Source organism: Hydra vulgaris, chromosome 01 (assembly GCF_038396675.1).
Source record: "Hydra vulgaris chromosome 01, alternate assembly HydraT2T_AEP".
In the NCBI taxonomy this organism is placed as follows: Eukaryota; Metazoa; Cnidaria; class Hydrozoa; order Anthoathecata; family Hydridae; genus Hydra; species Hydra vulgaris.
Window position 1 is genome coordinate 20,402,607 of NC_088920.1, and position 12,935 is coordinate 20,415,541.

Here is a 12,935-nt window from a genome sequence, read left to right on the forward strand (position 1 = left end):
TATGATTTTTACTTGTATTCTCTCGAGTAACAATAATTACTTGACGTTTTTCAAGTTGTTCAGTTACCAAAGTACATTACATTAAGTGTTGTTTTCGATACCTTTTTAAAATTTATAAAATTGTTATAGTATAACATTGTAATTATTATAGTATAACATAAAACTTTATTCAAAAATCTTTTCAAAACTAGTTTAATTTTATATATATAAAAACTTTTTTAAATTTAAGAATAACGCGCTGCATTTAAAAAAGAGAAAATTTTAGTAAGTAGTTGAACCTTTTTACTTAATAAATGATATTAAATTTATTTTAATTGAAATAATAACTTTTCATAATACATTTACCATACGTCTATTTTTAATTAGTCAATATTTTACAGAAAATTTATTTTCACGCAAGAAACTACTTCGTGAAATTCAAGATTATTTTTTACAAGATGCAAACAAATCAACGTTAGTATTATATGGAATGTCTGGTGTCGGAAAGACACATATTGCCAGAAAATATTGTGAAATATCGTATAACTTCTATAAAAACATTGTTTGGATTGACGCAGCATTTGTAATGTTACAAATTTCAATGAGAAACCATTGTCAAATATTAGCACTCGAGGTTCATGATTCAAAAGGAGATTATTTGAATATAAAAGTGATTGTTGAAAAAATTCACAACTATTATAAAAATGAAAAGACTTTGTTTATTTTTGACAATGTCGACGATGAAAGTGTTAAAAACTTATCAATGTACATTTCAAGAAAACCGAATTCATTCACGTTGATTACCTCCCAATGGAGAACATGGTCGAATAATGTAAATAAAATGCTAGTTGATGTTTTTTCTTCTGAAGAAGCGTTCGCGTATATAAAAAATAATACTAAAGAAAACAGCGACGAAAACATAAGAAACTTAATTAAAGAACTTGGTTATCATCCGTTTGCAATTACTCAGGCAATAAAATATATAAATATACATAGAATTTCGATAGAAAAATACGTAGATCGATATAGATCGAAACCATCAGAAATATTAGACAATATTTTTCCAACCGAAGAAGAGTCAAAGTCTGCAATAAAAGCAATTAACTTAGTTTTAATAAAATTAGAAAAAACTAAACCTTTTCTGTTTAAAATATTAAACTGTTTATCTCATTGCGACGGTCAAAAAATCAGTAAACAGTTTATAACACAAATCTCAAATCAAATGGAAACAAACGACGAATCTTTAATAGATGAAGCTATTGGATTACTAATGAGTTACTCTTTACTAAACTGTTTTGATGATAAAAAATATACAATGCACGAACTGACACAGTTAACATGTAAATGTTTTCAAAAGAGAAATTCAAGTACAAATACATATATTGATTTAATCGAAAATTATTTTAAAGTTGAATTGAATGAAGTAAAAGATCACATGGATTACGGAAATCATTTTGTTTTTCATTTTATCTATATGTTTCGTACTAACGGAAAAAGATTTTCGGAAACCTTCCATCATAAAACAACTTCTATTGAAAAATTATTAGTATGTAAAGGTTTATTTGAAGAAACAATCGAAATATTAAAAACTGTTCAAGGTTTTAATACAGAAACTTATGATGAAAATAATACAATCACGCTTAATACAAAACATCAAATCGCAAACTGCTTGTACAAAATGGGAAAATATAACGAAGCTTTAGAAATTTATTACTCTGTTGATAAAATAAAAACTGAAACTTTAGATATCAACCATCCGTCTAAAATGTCAACAAAACATAATATCGCAAACTGCTTGTTCAGTATGGGAAAATATAACGAGGCTTTAGAAATTTATTATTCTGTTGATAAAATAAAAACTGAAATTTTAGGTATCAACCATCCGTCTACAATGTCAACAAAACATAATATCGCAAGCTGTTTGAACGATATGGGAAAATATAACGAAGCTTTAGAAATTTATTATTCTGTTGATAAAATACATACTAAAATTTTAGGTATCAACCATCCGTCTACAATGACAACAAAACATAATATCGCAAACTGTTTGGAAAAAATGGGAAAATATAACGAAGCTTTAAAAATTTATTATTCTGTTGATAAAATAAAAACTGAAATTTTAGGTATCAACCATCTGTCTACAATGACAACAAAAAATAATATCGCAAGTTGTTTGTACAATATGGGAAAATATAACGAAGCTTCAGAAATTTATTATTCTGTTGATAAAATAGTAACTGAAGTTTTAGGTATCAACCATCCGTCTACAATGACAACAAAACATAATATCGCAAACTGTTTGAAAAAAATGGGAAAATATAACGAAGCTTTAGAAATTTATTATTCTGTTGATAAAATAAAAACTGAAATTTTAGGTATCAACCATCCGTCTACAATGACAACAAAAAATAATATCGCACTCTGTTTGGACAATATGGGAAAATATAACGAAGCTTTAGAAATTTATTATTCTGTTGATAAAATAAAAACTGAAGTCTTAGGTATCAACCATCCGTCTACAATGATAACAAAAAATAATATCGCAAGTTGTTTGAACAATATGGGAAAATATAACGAAGCTTTAGAAATTTATTATTCTGTTGATAAAATACAAACTGAAATTTTAGGTATCAACCATCCGGATACAATGACAACAAAATATAATATCGCAAGGTGTTTGTACAATATGGGAAAACATAACGAAGCTTTAGAAATTTATTATTCTGTTGATAAAATAAAAACTGAAGTTTTAGGTATCAACCATCCGTCTACAATGTCAATAAAACATAATATTGCAAGTTGTTTGGACAATATGGGAAAATATAGCGAAGCTTTAGAAATTTATTATTCTGTTGATAAAATACAAACTGAAATTTTAGGTATCAACAATCTAGATACAATGACAACAAAAAATAATATCGCAAGTTGTTTGAACAATATGGGAAAATATAACGAAGCTTTAGAAGTTTATTATTCTGTTGATAAAATAAAAACTGAAATTTTAGGTATCAACCATCCGTCTACAATGACAACAAAAAATAATATCGCACTCTGTTTGGACAATATGGGAAAATATAACGAAGCTTTAGAAGTTTATTATTCTGTTAATAAAATACAAACTGAAATTTTAGGTATCAACCATCTGAATACAATGACAACAAAACATAATATCGCACTCTGTTTGTACAATATGGGAAAATATAACGAAGCTTCAGAAATTTATTATTCTGTTGATAAAATATAAACTGAAATTTTTGGCATCAATCATCCGTCTACAATGACAACAAAACACAATATCGCAATCTGTTTGAATAATTTAGAAAAAAAGCAAACGAGTTGTGTAATTATTTGATTATTATATTAGTTTTAAAATATTTAAAGTTTATCTGTTGATAAAATATAATTGACGAACGTTTTTCTTTGAAAGTTAGAGATCTCTGTAATTAAAATTTTTATATGTTAAAATTAAAAAATGGTAAAAGAGGTAAAACCAATCCAAACTTATTTGAAAGCAAAGATTTTGTTATAGCGATATATATATATATATATATATATATATATATATATATATATATATACATATATATATATATACATATATATATATATACATATAGATATATATACATACATACATATATATATATATATACATATATATATATATACATATATATATATATGCATATATATATATATATATATATATATATATATATATATATATATATATATATATATATATATATATATATATATATGTATGTATACTTATTTGTTTAAATTATATTTTAAAGTTAAACTAATTATTTTGAACTGATAATTTAGTAATTAATGCGATTCCCTTTGGAATTTGTAGTCTGGAATATTACTTTGGAGTATGGAATATTAGGAAAACGTTATTTGATGTAGTTTTTAACTCTCCCGATAATAATTTACTTTATGTTAGTGATGAAGATTTTATTCTTATTAATTTATTTATATATACGATTAATTTATTTATATATATGATAATATAATATATAAGATTTTCTTATTATTAATTTATTATAGGAAAAATAATTATTAAAATGTATTATCTTAATTTAGTTAAAAAATAATTAAAAAAATAGTAGTGATCTAAATTGATTGATTGCACAGATAAAAAGTCGCGATAAAGCGTAAAAAGAACTCTTAAAACGGCTGTTTTTGTTTAAATGATAATAATAATAATATTTTAATGATATTTTTTTCTTATTTTTTTAATTCTAAATAAGTGTTGCAATAAAAAAATTACGTAGGAACGAGGTTTTCGTTTTTAAAAAGTTTTTAAAAGAACATATAGATTCAAATAAGATAGTAAACGGTTAGCAAGGATCCTGATAATGCCAACCTAGCTGACCTAAGAACACTACTTATATAGGGTGATGGCGAACACATCAAAGTACCTTATAATGCAAAACTTAAAATCTTTTAAATTTTTGTTCTAGTTAAGTGAAACTTTGACTTTAAAGTGTAACAATAAAAACACCTGTAAAACGAGAAACTGAGCAGCCGTGTAAAACGAGAAACTGAGCAGCCGTGTAAAATGAGAAACAGAGCAGCCGTGGCGCAGAGGTAGCGCCACTTGCTGAGCAGCCTTTGCTGCTCAGCAAGTACAAAGGAGGCGGGAATTTCCAATTAAATGCTCATCCGCGGTGCTCTGTGATAAAAAGGTGAGGACTTATTTGGGCACCTAGATAAAAATGTCAAAAAATTTTTGTAATAATTGTTTTACTGCAACATTTACTATTTAGATTCTGTAGGCAAAAATATTGATTTGCTATTAGAAGCATGGTTTGATTGGGCTTATGCATAGCATAAATATCCTACTTAATAAACTATTGGTGAAATGCAAAATAAAAAGTGCCGAAAAAAGTGCAAATCCTGGCAAAAAGACAATCAGTTAATAAAACAAAAAAAAATTCTGTTAGATTTTATTAGCCCTGAAAACCTTCTTAATAACATTGATTATCAAAAGAAAGTGAAAAATAACTATAAAAATTATATTTTTTACATTATAATACCATCAAATATCTGATTAAAATGTAATACATGTTCTTTAATTTTCTACAAACGAAACTTATTTAAAATCATATATAAGCTTATATATAACCTTATATATTTTTTTAATCAAGTACTCTTCAACATTTTTACATGTAATATTAAAATTCATAAATACTACCAGCAGTTAATGATTAAAATAATTAAAATGTTTATCATAAACTGTGAGCTATGACTTTCTGCTGCCTAATCTCATAAATCGATATATGGTAGCTATGGTAACAGTTCTTTAAAGGTGCTTACTCTTCAGATCAGTTATACAGCATAACAATTTTCTTTTGTGCTCTTGATAATTGTTGTTTTGTTTATAACTTTTTATAGAAGTCTTGATTAAAAGTTTCAACAGTATTTTCAGTAAAGGGTCCGAAGGGAGATTCTTTGCGACTGATGAAATCTTTGAAATAGTAGAAGACGGTTTGAATTTTGGGTGTTGTGTTTGAACCAGGTTTTCGAATGCAAAAAATGCAAAATTGCAAAAGGCTTTTGAATGACATTACAATACTACTTTTCAAGAGCAACTACCCTCGTCAGATTGCTAAAAAAAATTGAGGCTAAGTTTCATTTTCCCAGTTTTCGCAAGTTTCTAGATTTGACAAGACACTTGGGTTTGACGTCACTCTTTATACTAGGGTGTATACTTAAATGGGTTTAAAGATATATGCAACTTTCATATCGCAAGCCAAAATTAGTTTAACTCCATTTGCATTAATCAGAGAACAGATTTCTTCAATGTTAGATTGAGCTTTTGGCATATCTTTTGATGCCGCAGCAAGAATTAGTCTTTTAACTCTAGCCTTTGATAATAGTTTTCTAATTGAGGCGGTGAGCTGGTATCAATCCTTAACGCAGTATTAACAAAGCTTAGAAAAAATTGAAAAAACATCTTCACCATCAATCACCAAGCTTAACAAAATATCAGCCTGTATATTTGCATATCCCATCCCGCCTGGATTCCTTTACTTATTCACAAGACTTGATAAATTCATTGCAGTAAGCAACAACCCGAACTGTACCAGAACCTCCATTTCCGTCGGCAATTGCAAGTCACTGCAGGTGAAAAAATCACTCAATTAATTACCTGCTCTTAAGAAATTCTTATAGCAATTCAGCTCTACCGAATTGCAATAAGAATTTCTTAAGAGCAGGTATTTATGCTTGATATTTAGTTTACAGCTCTGACCAGTTTCTTTAGTTTTGTTGGTTGATAATCACGTATTTATTTGTACATTTACAAGAGCTAGAAAGTTCAACTTTGGAGAGCTTGACTGTGGCTGGGCACTACTTTGTCCCTAAACCAAAACACACATATCTTTATATAACGAAAAGTTTTTGTTCAGAAATTTTGTTTAAAATTTTAAAATATTCATTTTTAAAGTAGTTAGAAACTTGTTACAATTCGAAAACTTGCCGGAACTTATCTTGTTTCTTTTTTTAATGATTTTCTTTGAATGTAAAGTTTATTTAAGTATAAATATTTACCTAAGGTAATTGTAATAGGTAGCCCGACAGATGCTTTGGCAAATCAAATAGTTCCTCCAGAGCATACTTATTTATTGAAATTAACTCGAGATGCAATTTGTTTAGCTGGTCTTGCATCTTTTCTTGCTAAAGATTGAAGGTTATTGCTAAACTTAATTTGAAAGCATCGGTAGGGCTAACCTTTTTTTAAAAGGCAGAGGCATGTGCTGCAACGTGTTTCTGGTTCTTTTTCAATAGTAGTTTGCACTCAAAAGAAGGAGCGGATCTCGGGTGTTGCTACTGATGCGCGTGGATCAGTCTTTTTGCACCGCTAAATATAAGTGTTTCTCTTTTTCATTTTTTTCCCTTAATAAAACATTAAAGCAGAAATCTAATATTCAATAAAAATGAAACATTTAAATATAAACTTGAAAAAAATTTTTGATGTAACATTGATTTTATTTGATCTCTAAAGTTACTTTTTCGTTACTTAGACAAAATTGCATGTGTTTTGTAGCAACTGATGCAATTGTTCTTCACTAAATTCAAATGTGATTGGTTAAAGAAAAATTATTTTACTCTTTAACCAATCTTATTTTTATATTTTTACAATTTTTTCCGATCACTTTTTAGCAAGTGCATAACTTGTCACAATTGTTCTTTAAATCATAAATGATTGGTAAAGAACTGTTTAAACCAAACACTTTTTATAAAAATAACAATTGCGACAGTTGCTTCTAAACTCCGAAAAAAAAAACACAAAATTGTTTCAAAAAAGATTGTGAATGTTTTTTATAACCAATATATAATCAATTTTGAAAAAGTTTAGAACAATTGCCTAAAAAAAAAAAGGTCTGGATGTTTTCTTTGATAAGTAACTTTCTTTCTTAATTTTTTGTACTTTAGTGTAATAATCAAATTTATATGCGTATAATTACATATAATAGTCAATTTAATTCGTCAGTATGAAAGTCCAATTTTTCACAATAGTGAATTTACAAAAGAATATTACTGAAAAAATGTCGCAAGAGGGGGGCTACTTCCCCATGCCCCCACCCCCCTCTATAACCCGCCACATCAGTTGCTTTAAATCGTTCAAAATTTACAAAGTTCTGATTTGTCACCTGATATACGTTCTTCGCACGTGTTTTTCGTCGTAGGACTTTGCTAGTAAATTAAAGTTTTAAAACAAAAAATATATTTTTTAGTCTGAAATGAAATTTAAGCTTTACATTTGCCAAATAATCGCAAATATAAAAAATTAGTTAACTGAAGAGTTGCAAATTTTAAATAACAAGTCTCCAGTGCATATAGTCAGTCTTTTGAAAATTCTGAAATAAATTGTTTTAGGGTTACGTGACTTTTTTAAAAAGGACGTGCTTTTTTTAAAAAGGAGCGCGCGCTAAAAAATCTTTTCGCTACAAGTTGTCGATTAAATTTAGTTCTTAATTGATTTGTTTGCCGTCGTGGCTAAATTCTAGTATGATTGACTGTCATGTAGTTTAGCTCTCCTACGGCAAATGATGACGTATGGCTAACTTAAATTGTTTTTTCCCGAAGCAAGAAGATAGTAAAGATTATGTTGCTCCGAGGTAAAATACTACCACTAAAGTTATATGTGTTTCATATTTCCAGCTAGAAAATAATATAAACTGAGCTTGTCTTAAAATAATTTTATTTAAGGCCATCCAAAGATGGATATTGCCGGTACAGTTCAGCTTCACAAGTCTCTGAAAATAGTTAAAGTATTGAGGCTTCTAAATTTGATCAAACTGTTTGAAAACGTTTTCTAAGAATGCAAGGTATTCCTTTCTATTAAACTGGTTGAAAACAATAATTTTCCTAAACTTTCTGAAGTGCTAATAGTCTGTGTTTCTTCTAAATGTTTAAATCAATTTAAATTAATCAGCAGTGAATCAATATCTGAAATTACCATGATGGAAGCATTGATCAACTGCCAAGCTAACAATTTTTCTTTTCTTTTCGTTGGTACACGTTGTTATGTAAATTAGGCTTAAAAGTAGGGGAGATGGGGGCGCATTGATCGCCGGGGCAGTATGATCTTTTGGCTTTTACTCGTTCATTTTTGCCTTACTAGAAGTGAGGTTGCAATTTAATTAACCATTATGCTTCCCTAATTGATTATTCGTAATATTTTTTCATAAGGTTATCAGCGTCAAAAAAAATAAAGAAAATATTGTTTTTCGTCATAAAAAGTGATTTTTTTAAATCGTACTATAATTCAAATATATTTTTATTTAGATGTCTGTATGGGTTAACAACAATTTTATTTTAAATTTGTAAGTGTTAGGTGTATAATATAATATATAATTTTTATTTGGCTGCAATTTATACAGTAGATATTGCTATCAATATGTTACCTATACCTATTGGGGTACATTGATCTTTGACTATGCGGGGCCCATTGATCGGAGGTTCAAAGTGCTCCATAGAAGACAAAGTGCCCCATGTTTTTGTTTATAAGCAATACAGTTAAACGAATGGAATTGTATTTATAATTTAAAAAAAAACTATATATAAACAAACAATAGCTTTTAGCATTTCATTTTTTAAATCTACTTATGTTATAAGCTAGTAATAATAATACTATTATTTTATAATATCAAAAGAATAATATTTAACATAATAATTAAAAAATATTTAACATAATATTATTATGTTAAATATTAGCATTTATTAAAAACATATGTTTTTATTGATATATTTTTTTACAGATCTTAAAATGGTTAGAAATAGAATTAAAAAAACAAATAAAGTTGCTATACCAAGTGAAACAATGAAAGTAGCTGTTAATAAAGTTTTAGAAGGAACACAACTGAATGTTGTAGCACGTCAGTTTAACATAGATAGAATGACTTTAAAAAGATATTGTCGTAAAAAGAGGCTTAATCCAAATGAAGCTTTCAAGCCTAACTACAACAATAGACAAGTTTTTACAGCAGAAGATGAAAAAAGTTTATCAAGTTATTTACTAATTGCATCAAAAATGAACTATGGCCTTTCAACTAGGTCAACGCGATTATTGGCATATGAATTTGCTTTAAAAAACAATTAGATATGCCCATCATCATGGATCAAAAATAAAATTGCAGGCATTGATTGGTTGCAAGGTTTTATGAAAAGACAACCAGAGTTGTCTCTACGAACACCTGAAGCAACGAGCTTCGCTCGATCAACAGCTTTTAACAAACACACTGTAAGAGAGTTTTTTCAAAATCTTAAAACGATAAGAAATCGATATAAATATAATCCTAACTGTATATATAATGTTGATGAAACTGGTTTAACAACCGTTCAAAAGCCGGTAAAGGTTTTAGCTGGTAGAGGAAGCAAACAAGTTGGAAAAATCACATCTGCAGAACGAGGAACATTGGTAACTGCATGTTGTGCCTCTAATGCTATTGGAAATTCCATTCCTCCATTATTTATTTTTCCTAGGGTAAAGTTTCATGATTACATGATTAAGGAAGGACCTCCTGGATGTGTGGGATTTGCAAATCCTTCTGGTTGGATGAACTCAGAAATTTTCATAGAATGCATTAAACATTTTGTTAAATATTCAAACTGTTCTCAGGAATCTCCAGTTTTGTTACTTCTCGACAGTCATGAAAGTCATATTTCTGTTAAAGGCTTGGAGCTTGCAATTCAACACGGAATTACAATGATAAGTTTTCCTCCCCATTGCAGCCATAAATTGCAGCCATTAGATAGAACTGTTTTTGGACCATTGAAAAGGTTTTACAATTCTGCATGTGATAATTGGATGGTTTTAAACCCAAGACCAATGACCATTTATGATATTGTTTCAATAGTTCGAGAACCGTATACAAAAGCTTTCTCACCATCTAATATACAGACAGGATTTAGAGTAGCTGGCATTGAGCCATTCAATTCTAAAATTTTCAAAGATGACGAGTATTTACCATCATCAATTACAGATAGAGCTGCTCCAGATACAGTTACTATCACTCCTGTCAACAACATGGAATCTGAAATGATACCAGCACATGTTCATCACATAGAGTCTGAAATAACTATAGTAAATATTGAAACAAGTATTTTAAACAAAGTGTCAACAAGTGTTGCTTCTATAATCTCACCTGAGGTTTTAAAACCTTACCCAAAAGCATCTGCCAGAAAAAAAAATGTTAAAAGTAGGCAGTTAAAAACAAGGATCTTGACTGATACTCCTGTCAGAAATGAAATTCGTTTGTCAAAAGAAAAGAAAATTTTGAAGCAAACCAAAAATCAACAAAAAGTCTCCACAAAAGATAAGAAAGAAACTAAGAATTACTTGCTTAGGAATAAAAAACAATGTAAACCAAAAGCTGCTTCACAACTTGACTTTCACAAATGATGAAATATTCTTAATCAAAATATTGTACTTTTAACAAGTTTTGTAAACTTAAAAGTTGTATTCTTATTTCAGTCTTTATATTTCAGTTCTTATAAATTTCAAGTTGTTGTAAAGTTTTAAACGTATATAAAGCGGGTAGCTTATAGCTGCTGTGATTTATACATTTTTTAATTAAAAATTAGACTAGTGGGTTAACTGCTATATTTAAAAAATAATTAAAAAATTTAGATGTATTATATGTTATACAATCTTACCCTTTGACTAAATTATTTACAAGATTTAGTTATAGAAGTGTTAAACGTTTAGATAATATTACGCATATAAGATCAATGTGCCCCAAGTCGGAGATCATAGTACCCCATAGTTTGGGGTACATTGATCTTTTGAGAGGGTTGTTTAAAAGTTAAAATTATTCATGTTTATCATTTTTTTAAATCAAAATATTTATATATTCCAAAAGCCAGATAGTTCTACATGTGTTTCGTAGTTAATAAGTTTTTACATCTATTTCAGGTTCTGCGCAATTTTCAAAACACTGCTACGGCGATCAATGCGCCCCCATCTCCCCTACATGTTTTATTTATAAATGAAATAGCAAAGGCGACATTTGTAAAACTTTCTTTTAAAAATAAATACTACAAAAGCTATACAAAACAAATTTAGTTATTATTCAATGACATTAACAGCAACGCCCCTCCATAAAAAAGTCGCCAAAGTCATGTCCGCCTTGCAATTGTTATGCCTGTTTCTGTCAATCTTTCAATTTAAATTGGTTTTACTTAAATCCAAAGAAAGTTGGGCGGGGGGAGGAAGGTTCAAAAAAAAATTTTGCATCACCCATTCAAAATGCTAGATCCAACTCTGTTACTGCTGCACTCAATCTGATTGTTTTAGAGAACTTTTTCCTAAAGATGAGCTAAATGGATTTCAAACTGAGTCATCAAAGCCAAAAGAAGATTTTTTATCCAGCAGGATAGAATGTGATCCGTAACCTGACTTGGTAATGGATAATGATAACCCCTATTCATCGCCAGTTGCTTTGAAATAAAAACCCCATGATGCGATTATTTTAAAGGAACCCGTTTACATTATTTGAAGCTACGAGATCATTGTCGTGATTTTTTGAAGAGAATCTTTTCTTTGAGCGTGTTCCATTATTTTTTATCTCATAAAGGATTTCAAAGTGAGTCATCAGAGTCTCCAAATGAAAAAACCTTTTTTTCTAAAAGTAAAAAAGGTTTTTTTCATTTTGAGCTTGACCAACTCTCTACTTTTGCTTTGCAACCTCTTGGGCTCTAAGTATTCAAAAGTGGTAAATTATTTCTTCTTTGAAAACTCATACATTGTTTGAAATAGCAGCGATTCAGTTCAGTTAAAAACTCAACATGGATTGGAATGAGGCATTCATTCATCTTACTAGGTCCACAGCGAATCAATTCTGAGACGGCTAAATGGAGTTTAATTTTTTTTGGAATTAAAATAAGTGAGTAAATATTAAATTTAAAAAATATTTTAAAAACTTTTCTTCAAAACCCTTCATTGTCACATGTTTACAATTTAAAATGATCCGATGCTTTTCGGCCCTCAGTTAGATTTTATTTTCGGCGATATAAACAATCTCAATATATCAATAGAGATGCTGGAATCAGAAAAAAGAAAAAATTTAAAGAGAAATATAAATGAAAACTGATCATTCACTTCAAGGTTAATTCATGTCGTATGAGAGGTCTTGCGCAAGAGGTCTGTTTCTTGCAAGAAAATTTAAATGCAAAAAAGCTTTCATGGTAAAATTAGATTTAACATAAAATTAAAAAAAAGCACACTTAGCACTTGGATCTTAAAAAAATTTAGCGTAATATAAAAAGAAAGTTCTAAAGCGACCAATTGATGGAGAAATTGAAGCATTTTGTCATTCAAAAAGCTAATAAATAAAAAAGCTTGTCATAACTGAAGACAATAAAACCTATTGCGTAAATGACTTTTTAAATTTGCTAAATCATTAGAACGGTAGATATGTCACTAAAAAATTAAGGTTTAC

The 12,935-nt window shown here is 28.6% G+C and overlaps 2 protein-coding genes across 3 annotated transcripts in view; both read left to right on the forward strand.

Annotated features, from left to right (window-relative positions):
- Window positions 1-3,405, forward strand: part of LOC136075182 (uncharacterized) — a 127,509-nt gene extending 124,104 nt beyond the window's left edge. For both annotated transcript variants that reach the window (XM_065787629.1, XM_065787630.1), the window contains exon 4: window positions 381-3,405. In XM_065787629.1, the coding sequence (XP_065643701.1) occupies window positions 381-3,223 (2,843 nt within the window). In that variant the 3' untranslated portion in view covers window positions 3,224-3,405. The remainder of the gene's footprint in view (window positions 1-380) is intronic.
- Window positions 3,406-8,314: 4,909 nt separating this feature from the next.
- Window positions 8,315-10,897, forward strand: LOC136074203 (uncharacterized). Its single transcript, XM_065786507.1, has 3 exons — window positions 8,315-8,321; window positions 9,255-9,469; window positions 9,596-10,897. Exons 1-3 carry the CDS (start codon window positions 8,315-8,317, stop codon window positions 10,895-10,897), a joined length of 1,524 nt encoding a protein of 507 aa, XP_065642579.1.
- The last annotated feature ends 2,038 nt before the right edge of the window (window positions 10,898-12,935 follow it).

Coding starts and splice junctions, on each gene's coding strand:
- LOC136074203 (XM_065786507.1), top strand. Junction 9,470..9,595: donor CTAACTACAACAATAGACAA/GTTTTTACAGCA, acceptor AAAAACAATTAG/ATATGCCCATCATCATGGAT.